The sequence below is a fragment of the Thermobia domestica genome, chromosome 1 (genome assembly GCF_964235325.1).
Source record: "Thermobia domestica chromosome 1, izTheDome1.hap1.1, whole genome shotgun sequence".
NCBI lineage: Eukaryota > Metazoa > Arthropoda > Insecta > Zygentoma > Lepismatidae > Thermobia > Thermobia domestica.
In genome coordinates this window covers 148,059,124-148,072,939 of record NC_137454.1, presented here as the reverse complement: position 1 = coordinate 148,072,939, position 13,816 = coordinate 148,059,124, and the positions used below count along the sequence as shown (strand labels likewise).

Below are 13,816 nucleotides of genomic sequence, written 5' to 3'. Positions count from 1 at the left end.
AATACATAAGTTGTTTATATATAACATAATCATTGCAGAACATAGTAATTATTATGTTTAAAATATAACATCTGAGATAATTTTCACAGTAGGTCGGTATTATATATGAGGATGTAAATACAAGTTAAGAAACTCGTTCAATAGCAATAAATAAATCATTTAGTGTATTTATTTGTAGCTATTTGTCATATAGAGAGTAATTCTCAACATTCATAATACAGAATGTCATTTATGTTCTTGAAAAGTTATTCGATGCATAAACAGAGGGTATAAACAGAGAATTCAAAGTCGGAACACTCGCAAAAAAATTCATGAACCCCAAAGGTCACGTGAGCAGACTGGAATTGTCCTTATGAAGCATGCCACAGCAGAAAGTCTTTACATAGATTTTCAATTCAATTCCTGATATATGCTTTTGCAATGTGGAAGTTGTGATGCCTTGAGTCGCCCTCTCTCGCTCGCTCGCTCGCTCACTCTCTATTTATACAGAATATAAAAGTGGATTTATGTGTGTGTTTCAACATAATTCTGATATATCTAGAGCAATTTTAACTATATTTCTTACAGTCTGGAAAAAGGGTACTGTCGGAATACATATCAAAAATGCTAGAAACGGGTCGATATTAGTATCGATTCCATAGTTTCGTGGTCGCTTAGGTGAATAACTCTACTTTCAATTCAAGTCCAATTAAGCTCCCATTAGCACCCAGGGTGGTTACGTAGCGACATAAAGATATCGAAATCAACCGATATTAGAATTGAATCGTAAGTTTTCAGCGCCGCTAGCAGTGCAGCATTTCCCATTAGTCCACATTAGTCCCATTGCCTAGAGGGCAACATATTTGCAGAGTGCAAATTTAAAAACTTGAATAATATTATAATTTTTTCCGTATGAAAAAGTTAAAAATCATGAGCAAATATACTATTTCACGAACAATCCTCTTTTACTATTCTAATATGTTTAATAATAGCGTAAGAAATGTAATAGTAATTCAGAACATGTTTCACAGTTGTTATTTTTTGTTACATAGTTATAGCTGTAGCATGTAGTGAGTGGAATTTAACTGTAATAAAGTCACTAATTAACCATATTCGAATTAAGTTTTATTTTTAAGTTCGGAATGAAGGGGCGGAGAAATATGTAGTTATTGGGGCACCGAGCTTTTCTACATTTTACTTTCAAGATCTCCATTTTTCTTTTGTCATTTGTTCCTAATAAAAAAGTTCAGTCACTTTTGGATTGTCATAGGATAGTAGGAGTTGGATTTTGGGATGCAGCCTGTGAGATTCTAGAGGAGCTAACTGCTTGAAAAAAATATTTTTGAATCATCTGTAACATATGAAATAAGGATATGTATCATAAAAAATTGAAAGTAACTATGTCTGCGTAATCATCACGGTCAAATTGCAAAGTCAAATGAATTGACGTTTGGTATATAATCAGGCTCCAATCCCAACTGGGAAGTTACCATACGCGTGTCACTTTCATTATAATACATATCCTTAGGGGAGTAGAAGTCCGAATTTTTGAGAAAAATTTAGTATCTCACAAGCCGTTCAACTGAGAGCTGAAATTCAGCATATAACTCTTTATTAAAAATAAAGAGAATATGCCCTGGCATTTTTTAAAATTGTCTTTTATGAGCGGGGGACGGGAGTGCATTTTCTATATATTGGAAATTGGTAGTGGGTTTATTTGTAAAAATAATCGAAAACGATTGATATTAGTTGAGAAAAAAATTGTGTAATGCAAACTAAAGTTCTTTTTGAATTTTATACCCACTGCTTTCTATTTATAATTGCTGAAGCTGGTGTTTAATATATGGAACGTTCCGAGCATAAGGCAATCAAGCCATAAAGTTAGAGAAAAATGGCCATAAAATTTGTATTCTAAACTTAATTACATGGGCATTTTCAATTAGTACGGCATGCTTAATTATATAGAAAATTAGTTTCTCTCTCTGTCTTTTTTTTTTTTTTTTTTTTTTTTCGTTGGTCTACTTTTCCTTGATTCGAAACTTTTAAATTTCACCCTATTTTCTACTGAAATGTGTCTGTAAGGCAACAAAGAAATAAATATGATAAATTTAAATTCATTTTAATTCGGAAGATGAGAAACACTTTGCCATTATATATGGTAAAGGTCAGACCCACCAGTATTGTAACAAAGAGGTGCTTGAGCCAATGACGGTAGAAATTCAAACTCCGATAAGTGATAATTTCACAGTCTTGTTTTATTACAAGTGTAATCTCTTTAGTCAATGGAGAGGAGGACGTGGGTCATCGGTCAGAGTTGATGTCGATGGGTTTTGGTGGGTCGGAGTGGTCGCAATGGTTCAGAGTGGTTTATAGTTGGTTGTGGGTCAGAGTGGATCACGATGGTTGATGGGTCAGAGTGGGCCAATGGGTCATTTGGGTGGTGGGTGATAGTGGGTCATGGTGGGTCGTGGATCAAATTTTCATTGACCCACACCATCTCTCGTTAAAATTGTACTAAAGATAAGAGGCACCGAAGATGCATGTCGGCTATTATGTTCAAATTTTGCGCATGGATAGTACTCCACCAGAAAACAATAAATCTGAAACGGTTCACGGTATGACCTCCTAGAACTCGAGATGTAGGGGTTTGTCTGTTGGCTAAATTAAGACGTCAATGATTTATCCTTCAACAACCAAGCTTTTTATGATCGTTTCTGTGGGGAAGTCAGAACACGTGCCTAGTAATCGTAATATTGATAGTTCGCGTCCACCCCGGGGTATTTGTTTTGTGTTTTTTAGATTCACCTAAATATAAACAAATCACACATATAGGCATTTTAACATATTTTGGGAGAGTAATTTTGTGGTTCGTTGGCGTTTCATCGCGTCCCTGCCGCTGGTAGTAAAGTTTTCAAAATGGAACTTGGGCCATCACGGATCGTCGCTGCGGGGCCACCAATTTCTGGCGAGAGGTTAATAGTTGATCATCTGTAGTCCACCGACGCTTACAGCTTAGGGTAATGAACGATGTCCTTGCCTTGTAGACTTCATGACTACCGACGTCGGCAGTCAACTAGCTTTTAGTATTCCTTTACTAACTGTTCATGTTTGTACACGGTGTTGTCATAATAATAATAATAATAATAATAATAATAATAATAATAATAATAATAATAATAATAATAATAATAATAATAATAATAATAATAATAATAATAATAATAATTATTATTATTATTATTATTATTATTATTATTATTATTATTATTATTATTATTATTATTTGTAGTAACAGTAGTATAATTAATGATAGAAAAATTATTGTCTATGTATTGTCTAGGTAGGACTACACACAGGATTTGGCTCGTTTTGGTTCGACTTGACTCCAATCCGAGTCGAGTTGGAAGATATTTTTCGCGCCGAGTCCAAGAGTAGATCTCAAAGATGTCTGTTTCGAGTCGAGTCGAGTTTCAAAGAAAAGTCGTTCGTGCCCATCCCTACTAATGAGAGCTTAATCGGAGTTAAGCGAAATTGAAAGTCTCACTATTTATCTAAGCGACCCCGAAAACAATGAATCTAATATCGATCATTTTCTAGCAATCTTTTATATGTATCCCCCTCCCATTCACCATAGGTAACCCGACAGCACTCTTTTTGAAACTATAAGAAATGTGGTTAAAATTACTCTAGGCCAGTGGTTCTCAATCTAATTCCTATCACGATCCCCTTTTATCACACGCTCTTGCCAGCGACCCTTTTATAATTTGTTTTATAATAAGCTTGTGTGGGATTTTTAGCCTACCTATTTCTATAATAGTAGAATCCATTTTTTTGTTTATAGTGAACAGTGACATGGAAAATCATTGCCCGGGGCGAGAGTATAGTACGATGTCATCGTATATATGAGTGACGTCGACAGACTAGCTACGAAGCGCCACCATGGTTGGCACGAAGCTCAATAACATTTTCAAAATAAACCCTACCTTTCCTTAATTTTGAGCACATTTTATTACGTTTTTCCTTCTATTTTACACATGTGCACATGCACTTTCCTAACTTGAGTAACACACTTCCTCCGAAATGTGTGGCCCCTCTTTTCGGCGCCCGGCACTGACAGTGGATACAGTAACTGTAATATCTATATTCCCAACGACGAAGGTGCTGGTTCAAGATGGATGTTAAACTCCTTCATTGAAGAGGCCATTAACGTATCCGATCTAAGCTCACAACTTCTTGACCAAATAATAGAATGATCATGCGACAAGTCTTTGCAACTGGTTTTCTGTAACGAAGACTTGGACAAGTTCTGCCTGATGATGAGAGAAGAATATCCTGGTCTGGTGATTGCTGCTTTAAAAGTAATAATTCCATTTGCTATATCGTACTTGTGCGAAAGTGTGTTTTTTTGTATGGTAAACATTAAAACAAAGATAAGAAATCGCTTATCAGTTGAAAATGGCTTGATAATGTTCGTCATGAAGATTGAACCGGGCATTGCTGCACTAGTGAAATTACACCATGCTTAGGTATCTCATTAGGTTTTAATTTTAATTGTATTTCAATGTGCAGGTTTTGTTTCATGTGTATTTTTCTAGTATTTCTATATACAGTTCTCATTAGTTTTATATCATACCTCTTTGATTTCGTCATGCTGGGTTACGTGGCCGTGTGCTGCCGTGAAGTAAAAACTCTCAGACGACCACAAAATTTACCGTCTCGCGTTTGCACAGGCGAATGTGGGTCTCAATTGGGAAAACGTAGTTTTCTCAGATGAATCCATATTCACAACATCAAAGGAGGGACGCCGTTTTGTGTATCGTCCGAGAGGCACCCGATATGACCATGGATATGTGGCTGCTTGCAATCGCAGTGGCCATGTATCTATTTTATGTTGGGGTTGGATTTCCAGTCGCGGAGCAGGGCAGCTTCATAGAATTGAAGGACATCTGGACAATGCTCAGTACTTAGACATTATCAGTAATATCATGGTGCCATCTGTACGAGTATTTCAGCCTGATGGTGTAATTCAGTTCCAGCAATACCAGTCGCCAATACATACTTCCCGTGTGGTTCAGGAATGGTTCCCAGGGCACCCTGAGATTGATTTAATCGACTGGCCGCCTCATGGAGCAGACCTCAATCTCATGGAAAATATGTGGGCAGAAGTGAAGCGTACTCTAAGGGAAAGTTGGCCAGAGGCAGATCCACCAAGAACTCAGGATGACCTGTGGCATCTTGTTTCCGAAGCATGGCTGGAGGTAGGGGAAGGAGATAGATTTGTCACCCATGTAATAGATTCCATGCCCAGAAGAATGGAGCGTGTAATAAATTCAGAAGGGTCTTGGACACAATATTAATGTCCCCGCCTTAACCCCCGAAAACAGCCCTTTTCAGGACTACCTAAACTCTTCTGAAAATATTTCTAGAAGTAAACCACTCCTTGTATCCGATTTCTGTGCAATCCTACTAACAAAAGAATGATAATTAGTTGTAGGCTTTGAACTCAAGATCTCTTCAGTGGCAAGTCCGTACTACTTTCTATATCCGTAGGAATATACTGTATTTCATGAATATAAATAACATACTGTAATGAGAATATTGAGAAGTTAAATCTGTATGACAAATAGCTGCAAATAAATATACTACATAACTTATTTATTGCTATTAAACGATTTTCCTAACTTGTATTTAACATTCTCATATATAATACCGACCTACTGTGAAAATTATCTTAGATGTTATATTTTAAACATAATAATTACTATGTTCTGCAATGATTATGTTATATATAAACAACTTATGTATTTTAATGTAATTATTTTATATAATTTTTCATGCATTGCGGAAAATATAATTTTATAAAAAGTATTGACCCAGATGGGACTCGAACCCACAACCTTATGTTTTGAAATCCTACAGCTTACCAATGAGCTAACACAATGACTTCTAGAACTAAGCTTCTAGCGATGTATAACGGATCTCAAGATAATTATGACATTCATATCCATTACAAACGCTGTTTCTGTTCTACTTTGACTTTTATTTTAGTACTCAGGCGATAATTATGTTCTATTTCTTAATTTTGAGCATTCTTTTACATATAGAAAGATTCTTTAACGTATTTAAATGTTCCATTACGTATAGAGAGCTAAATGACAAACAAGCATGTGCTCATATTAATAAAAGGTTTCGAAATATTGTATCATTAAGTATTTCAATCAATGTTGCTTTTTTAAACACTTGGTAACAAGTCTTATTATATTTAAAAGAAGAAAAACACATCTGCAAACTTTTTCCCGATTGCAAAGGCTGGCTTGGAGGTTCGAACCTGGCTTACTATTTCCCGAAGATACCCGAAGCTGGACTTAGAAAATTTTTGCCTCAAAACACCAATAAAGAATGCGCTCAACCTTTTTGAGACAAGGTGTACAAGTTGCTTTACTGTCATGTTTAACGATGTTGAATAAACACTACTAGCCCGTAACATGAAAAGTTCCTCACCTTGGATTTCATTTCCTTACTTTATTATTATTAATTGTTTTAGCTTTTAGCGTTTGAAGTTTAACATCCCGTTCAACAACAAGACTATAAGGGTTGAAAACTCCAAAGCACATGAGCTTCCGCAGGAAATTGAATCCAAGTCATTTGCTCGAAGGAAAGTACGCTTATCATGAGAGAACTCTATTTTATCATTAAATGTTACACTACATGAATGATTATATTGTTTATATGTACTTCGTTATCTTGTTCTCGTTTGGAAAACTAGATAAAAGGAAAACCTGAAACAGGCAAATGTGGTATCTAAACGTAGACGCTAATTTCAAGTAGGATAAAAAAAAAATATCAAAATAGCTGGGTTCCTCAGTAATATACTTGATTTGGGTTGGCTTGTAGGTAATTGCATTGGCTTTTGCAGTGTATTATTGCTGAATTTTAGTATGTTAACAGTGTTATTGAACTAGAAGTACATGTTCATATCTTATAACTTAGTCTAGTTCATATAACATCTGTCTGGAAAGACCGTTAATATAGTAACAAACTAGTTACGATTGATTTGAAATAAATGTTTCCTAGCAACATCAGGATATAGGAGATGGAATTCATTGCTTAAAGTGGAGATCGAAGCAATACTGGGTTTGTGTTCGACAGAAGCACTCCAATGAGAATCAAACATGGAACCAAGAAGTTAGCCATTTAGCTACGAAGGGGAACACGAAGAGTTATGAAATGTCAGCTCTGAAGTACGATATAGCTTGAATATGCACAACTAGAACAATGACCGGTTCAGTAAGTTAAGTAGACAATATGTGAGGCAGTGAGTTTACTTTTTCATTCTTTTTCTCTGTACTTTCGATTTGAGATTTAAGCTATTACAGGCTTTCCAACGCTAATGAAAAAGTATAGGAAATCACGACGAAAAAATATAGGTGGTTTCGTGAAGCTGTGAAGAAGGAACATTTCAATTATTCAATAGGTAGAAATAAAAAAGAAATGCACACGCAAATTACACCAATTGTTATATGAACATACATTCCATTCTAAATATAACTAAATGGGTAATTATTTCTTTGCAAAATTTTATACGAGTTTCTTAGTATAGAAAATGCAGAAATGACAATGAAATACTGAAAACGCTACGAAGACGACGCAGAAATACAGTTGCACCCTTCCTGCAACAATTACCTGAAATGTAAAATAAAATCTAAAATGTAAACATTCTGCAGCTGGCACTTTTAAGGTAAGATTTGATTATGTGTAACATTCTACAATTATTTGACTACAGTTAGTGCAAAAAGTATTGATGCATCTAAATAAATTATTTATAAATCTTTAAAATCACCATTCCATAGAACTTTTTAATGAATATGTCGAAACTAGTTTAATTTTTGTTTCATTTTGTAGGTATATGAATACTTTTTTTGCGCTAACTGTATATTGTTTGATGTAATTATCTTTAGACAATACGCAGGAAAGGACGAAACACAGAAGAGTCTTCATTCAACCACCCTACTGTGGAGACAAAAGGCCCTCCAAACCATCCACACCTTATTTCCTTATGTTATTTTCACATGCGGAAGTAGCAATGTCACAAAAATATAGGAGGATTTGTTAAAATGTAGGAAATATAGGAGTTTATAGGAAGAGACGCAAATATATAGGAAAAATAGGAGCATTGGAAAGCCTGCTATTATTAGTTTTGTATCCGTACGTACAAGAAGATCATCACTTCAAGAAAGGAATCATATTATTATTTTTCGAATCCTTTGCATGAAATGTCTCTCGTTACCTTTGTATCATCTAAAGTGAAAGTTATTTCTTATGAAATAATGGTAATGGGTTTGTTACTGCTTATTAAAGAAGGAAAATACAGATGGTACGATAGGATTTATTTACGAGGCGTGTGAATCCAGAAGAAAGAAAAAAAAAAAAAGAAAGCCTTTAAAATCTAAATAATCTGAATTTTCTTCCCACTTAATTAGAAGCTACCACTTACCTCAATGTTTCTAATAATAACACTATTTCCATTAGTATAGAGAAAATTTTTGCCCTTGGGATCTCCTCCAAGTACAATGGGCTGGCCCCTTTGTGTTCTTGGTAAAGTAGCAAAAATGTACTCTGTGAACAAGTAAACAAATTAATTGTAATAGACTAAAATAATAATTTCAACTAACCTAAATAATGTTCCATTTTATGTATTTCTAGAGGAACTAAGCCTCTTCACATAATTTGTTGTAAGGAATTGACTAACTTATGTAATAGGTGATTTCTGTTCTATATAACATATTAATATGACACTGAAAAATTTATAGTCAACTCTTGCTGTTATTACAAGTATTTCCACATATTTTGATATCAGTAAAGTCTTACCAAATATTTAAGTCTGCCGAAATGGAATACTCTGTTGCCTGGACGAAATCGTAGTCACATACCCTTTCCACATTGTAGATAGGGATGTACCGATACAACTTTTTCACTGATACCGCTATTGAAGAGGCCGATACTGATACTTTTGGACACGGGGCAATCCAACTGAAGTCGACCAATGATGGCTGCCGACAAAATTTAGATTTTTATTAATTTTCTACCCAAGTTTGTACCACATTCAGGGAGTTGAAAACAAGTATTCACTTAGTTTTTAGTCGCACTGGTTTTGTCGTAGCGGCCATTTTGATAAGCGCCTGAGCGTATTTTGCATTTTTCAGAGGTTTGCGTTAAACGCTGTTAACTTTTTAGGTTTTAAAGATAATGAGTTCAAACCGAAACTATATGAAAGATAATGAGATGGATAACATTCTGTGTTCTGTGCACATTGAGACATACTTTAGAACGTCGAAAAAAGACGCTCTGAACATTGAGGTTGCAAACCCTAGAAATTGCCATTTTGGAATGTACATCTTGAAACGAAATAAATGAGACTCACCTTCAATTCTTCGTCTACATAGATATTAGATAATAAACAAGGTTCCAAACAAGTTTCATATCTGAGAACCATATATTTGATTTTTTGGAAATTTTTAAACATTGGAGAATTTTCGAAAATTATGTATTTTCACTATCAAATATCTCAGGAAGGATAAAAGTGAAAAACTTCAAATCTGCATAAAATAGATGATAGTTGTGAAGCAATAAGTAGGTAAAATTGCATCACTGAGACTCGAGTAGTTTCTGAGCTATTAGGATTTTCTTCACTAGGACTTAATATCATGAAGTGCCATGAGGCGTGGATATAAACTTTGTAGCAACAGTCAAAACAACACGACAGTAATGTTAAATGGGTAAAGTGTGCACAATTTATGAATCATACCTTGTACAAAAAATGAAACGCGTCTGTTATTTCTTTTCTGCCTGTAGCGCTGCTGATAAGACATCAGTGAGGTAAATAGTTCACTAATTTGTGTACAGAGTTTGGCATTGATATTGAAAGTACGACCTGTAGGAGTTGTGAACTCTGTGGGTGTGAGCTTCTGGAGAACCCTTAGTAATTGGCATCCGCACTTTGTCATTCGTAGATAGTTTAAAAGAGGTCCTTGGGCCATGGGGACGGAGAAAGTGATCTAAAATTTCGGTATTTCCCTTACGATGTCTTCAACTTTCTTTATTCATTCAGTGCATTTAGAACTTTATATAGGTCTAATGTTCAATGTTTTTGGATACTTTAACATGAAAGCGTCTAACAAAAAGCTCAAAAACCCAGGTGGATTTTAAAGTTTTTTTTTTTTTTTTTTTTTTTTTTTTTTTTTAAATATAGGTGGGTCCACTTGAGCAAACCCTGGCATCAGCACGTATACCAATGTAAAATTAGGTAGACTGTTTAAATGGGTTTTAACGTTACAGTTCAATACAAAGGCTATATGGGATAAGGTCTATTGCATAAGGCGAATTTCAAAACATTTCTCGGACTTTTATCCAAGGCAAGCATCCACAATCGGATCGAACCCAGAACCATAGGGATATAAGCCGCTTGGCTCAACTTTGAGTTAAACTAAAAGTTTGAAATGAAATCTTTGAGTTTTACGTCCCATGATTATGCCGGTTAGGCTAAAGGAGGGATCGAACCAGGGACCCCAAGCACCGGAGGTGAACGCTCTACCACTGAGCCACCGCGCCCCTCAAACAAAGTTTGTTTCGTAATTAATAAAACATACCGTTTGCAGCATAATGATATATCACAGCCAAGTAATACAGAAATCGCGAGTCCTATCTCAAACCTTCCTACCGAGGTGAGATAATGAATAAACTGAGACCGGAGAGAAGGGAGAGAAAATACTTCAACGTATAGTGAATCAGTTTTAGAGCTTTAACCCCCTTTCACCAAGATAAGCAAAAATAAACATTTACATACTGAAATACATTAGATTATCGAATCTGAACCAAATACCTGAAATTATCGAACTTCGGATGCTGAAGCCATATTGACGAACTATCGCGTACGCCACCGGGTAAACTTTCCAAAATTCTGATATTGTAAACCACGGCTGCCAATATTGAAGAAACTAGGACAAGTTCAGTTTAATGTCTCGTTCTTATGTCTTAATGAACATAAATGATTACGAAAGGAATTAACATTTGATGGTATGAAAATGCGGGAGAAGAGAAACCCGGAAACACAATGCTGTTTACCATAATGTTACATGCTGTCGGTTCGCATCAAGAGTGACACACTACAGAGACATCACCCACCGTGCCCCCTTCCCCCACTCATTAGTTCAGCCGAAGAGGCATTACGGTTGAACTCATCGGGCAACCGTCAGCGAGAAGCAGCGGCGAAAAACTAGTTATTCATATTAATTTCCTTCTTATTCGTCTCTAAAAGATTTGCGCTGGGCGACATAACATTACCCCATTAGTATAGATAAAATTCAAGGGGGTCACAGGAAGTAATTTTGGCTAAACTTCCACGGATGGCGGCCCCGTACTGGACGTGCAAAATTCTAGATTACTGGTCCCCCTTTCTGTACCAAAGTTTATTAAGTCACATAGTATCGCCGAGCAGGCATTCGCGAGTGAAGGCGGGTTAGAACCACGCAGGGCACGTTGTTTTGTCCTTGTACTTTGGAGCGGAAGTTAACCCAAACATTTTGTAAACTCACAAAACCCCAAAACACATACAAACAATAGCATCAAGAAATAGCACACTAAAAGGAATTATAAAATATACACAGAACACATCGGGTGTAAATCAATATATTTCAATATATACTTGTGTTGAGTTGATCTTAGTTTAGCGTTCCTTTCAGCAGCGAGGCTATATGAGAGGTGGACCTACTGATTAAAGTGGAATCCGAACCACATGAGGTTCCGCCGGGAATCGAACCCAGGTCTCCCACGCTAAAAACACGTACACTAATTGTTTAGCCACGAGGGAGCTTATATTTCAATATACAAATAATAATATCTGTCGACAGATTCACACAATACAATCACATACCACGTCTACTACAAATGAACAATTCAACATCAACTCCGAATACGAAAACGAAACAGAATGGGATGAATGGAACCAAGTGAACGAACATGGCAATGGACTGTTCAAGGAACGAAAGGGAATCAAACCAAGGTAGTACGTAAAATATATTTCATTGGTTTCATAAAATTGGGACCTGTGTTCTAGAACCTTCCCCGTGGAAATGAAAGAGGAGTAATTCTAAATAATATATTAATATGAACAAATAATAACATCAATAATAATAAATAAATAGTAATACAATATTAAAAACAGGTTATGGAGTCTAATTCGGGGCCACCACGAAAGATTGGCCGTAATTTTGGAAAAATTACAATTCATTTACGATTTGAGTATAAATACAATGTCCGGATGTAGCTATAGCATAAAAACTACAGTGCTAAAAAACACAAACCAACCTGTGCTATAAAAGCACAAGTGGTCAATAAATAGCACAATCCTATTTAACCAAGCCTGAGCAGGGTTAAGCTGGTGCACTCATGAGAAAGTGCGTACAAAGGGAGCGGGTGCGTAATCGCAAATCGTAAAATTGTAATTTTTCAACAATTAGTGCTGATGGGCGTCTAGAATTTTATCTATGCCAGGCGAGATATTTTTATATCGCCCAGTGCAAATCATTTAGGAGACAAGAAGGAAATTACTGAAAGAATTACACTTTTTCAACAATTATTTCGAGTGGTGTGCCAAAAGTAAATCTGCACGAAATTTATTTCCTCTGGTACAGAATGAAGTAATAACTTTTGCAAATTATATGTTTTCTGTTCGAAATCATTTTCTATTGTTGTCTTCAACCTATTAAGCAAGTAAGTTGGCACGTACACAATTAAGCCATTTCAACCCTTGTACTTAACTGGTATAAAGAATGTCTCTTGGATTGTAATCTTCCTGCATTTTACTTTTAATATATAAAAGTCTTACGTGTTAACATATCAAAGATTATTAATTTACATTACGGATTCTATAACGTAATTTTTCGTAATTAGCATCTAATTTGACATTTCCGGTCAACTACTCCAATTGGTCGTATCTTAGTACTTTCCACCAATTCGCACCTTTTCGCCCTATATTAAATTATGTTTTCAATATATATTTTCTTAATATATGGAAAATCCGGCACCTTGCAGTCACCTGCAATGAGCTGCTCCATTTTTAATGATCAAGATAGGTTCTTGAACCTTCAATTGCTACCTTGAATTGCCGGCAACGAAGTCAAAAGCTTGTTTCGCCTGTATAACGTACATATTATACACAAAACAGTTTAAAGAAAAGTACTATTCTATACTTACTGTTTGAATACGACATTATCCGGCTATTTCAGCAATTTGCACCTATCCTTTTGTACCCACTCCCGCAATTCAACGCCCACTCCACATCCACAGGAGGAAACGTCCTATACGCTGAACCTCCTTCCCTTATTTGGAAAACAGAATAGAATTTCGCTCCGCTAGATGGTGGGACTATGCAATGTTCCAATGAATCTTTACTAGTTGAAGTTTCATTTGCATAGCGGTGATGAATATACTGTAGGTCTACGTGTTCTACTAACACAAAAGAAACACCTGTATTAAATTTAATAATTTAGTGAAAATGTTACATAGCTTTTAGCGATGCACAGCATATTTTATTAAAATTTACTTTCAGTGTAGTAGAATTTTTATAATTTCTCTCCTCCCTTATCTCCCTCATTATGATGGTTTAAGGGTCAAGTGCAGTTTGCGTGAAATGCCAATACCGTTACTGAAATAAACACCTCAGAATCATTATTCTGGTGTTTACTAATACCAAACTTGATAATATACAGGAAGTCACGGCCAAGGACATAATACCTGCCGTATGTGCCATAAATTACCAAGAATAATAATTGATCAATAA

At 35.6% G+C, this 13,816-nt stretch overlaps 1 protein-coding gene across 1 annotated transcript in view; it reads right to left on the bottom strand.

The window, feature by feature from the left end:
* The window catches only part of flr (actin-interacting protein 1 flr), a 56,993-nt gene extending 43,593 nt beyond the window's left edge, over positions 1–13,400 (bottom strand). The window contains exons 1-2 of the mRNA XM_081764331.1: positions 13,231–13,400; positions 8,474–8,595 (exon numbers count right to left, since the gene is read on the bottom strand). Of these exons, the coding sequence (XP_081620457.1) occupies positions 8,474–8,595; positions 13,231–13,246 (138 nt within the window). The 5' untranslated portion in view covers positions 13,247–13,400. The remainder of the gene's footprint in view (positions 1–8,473; positions 8,596–13,230) is intronic.
* Positions 13,401–13,816: the final 416 nt, after the last annotated feature.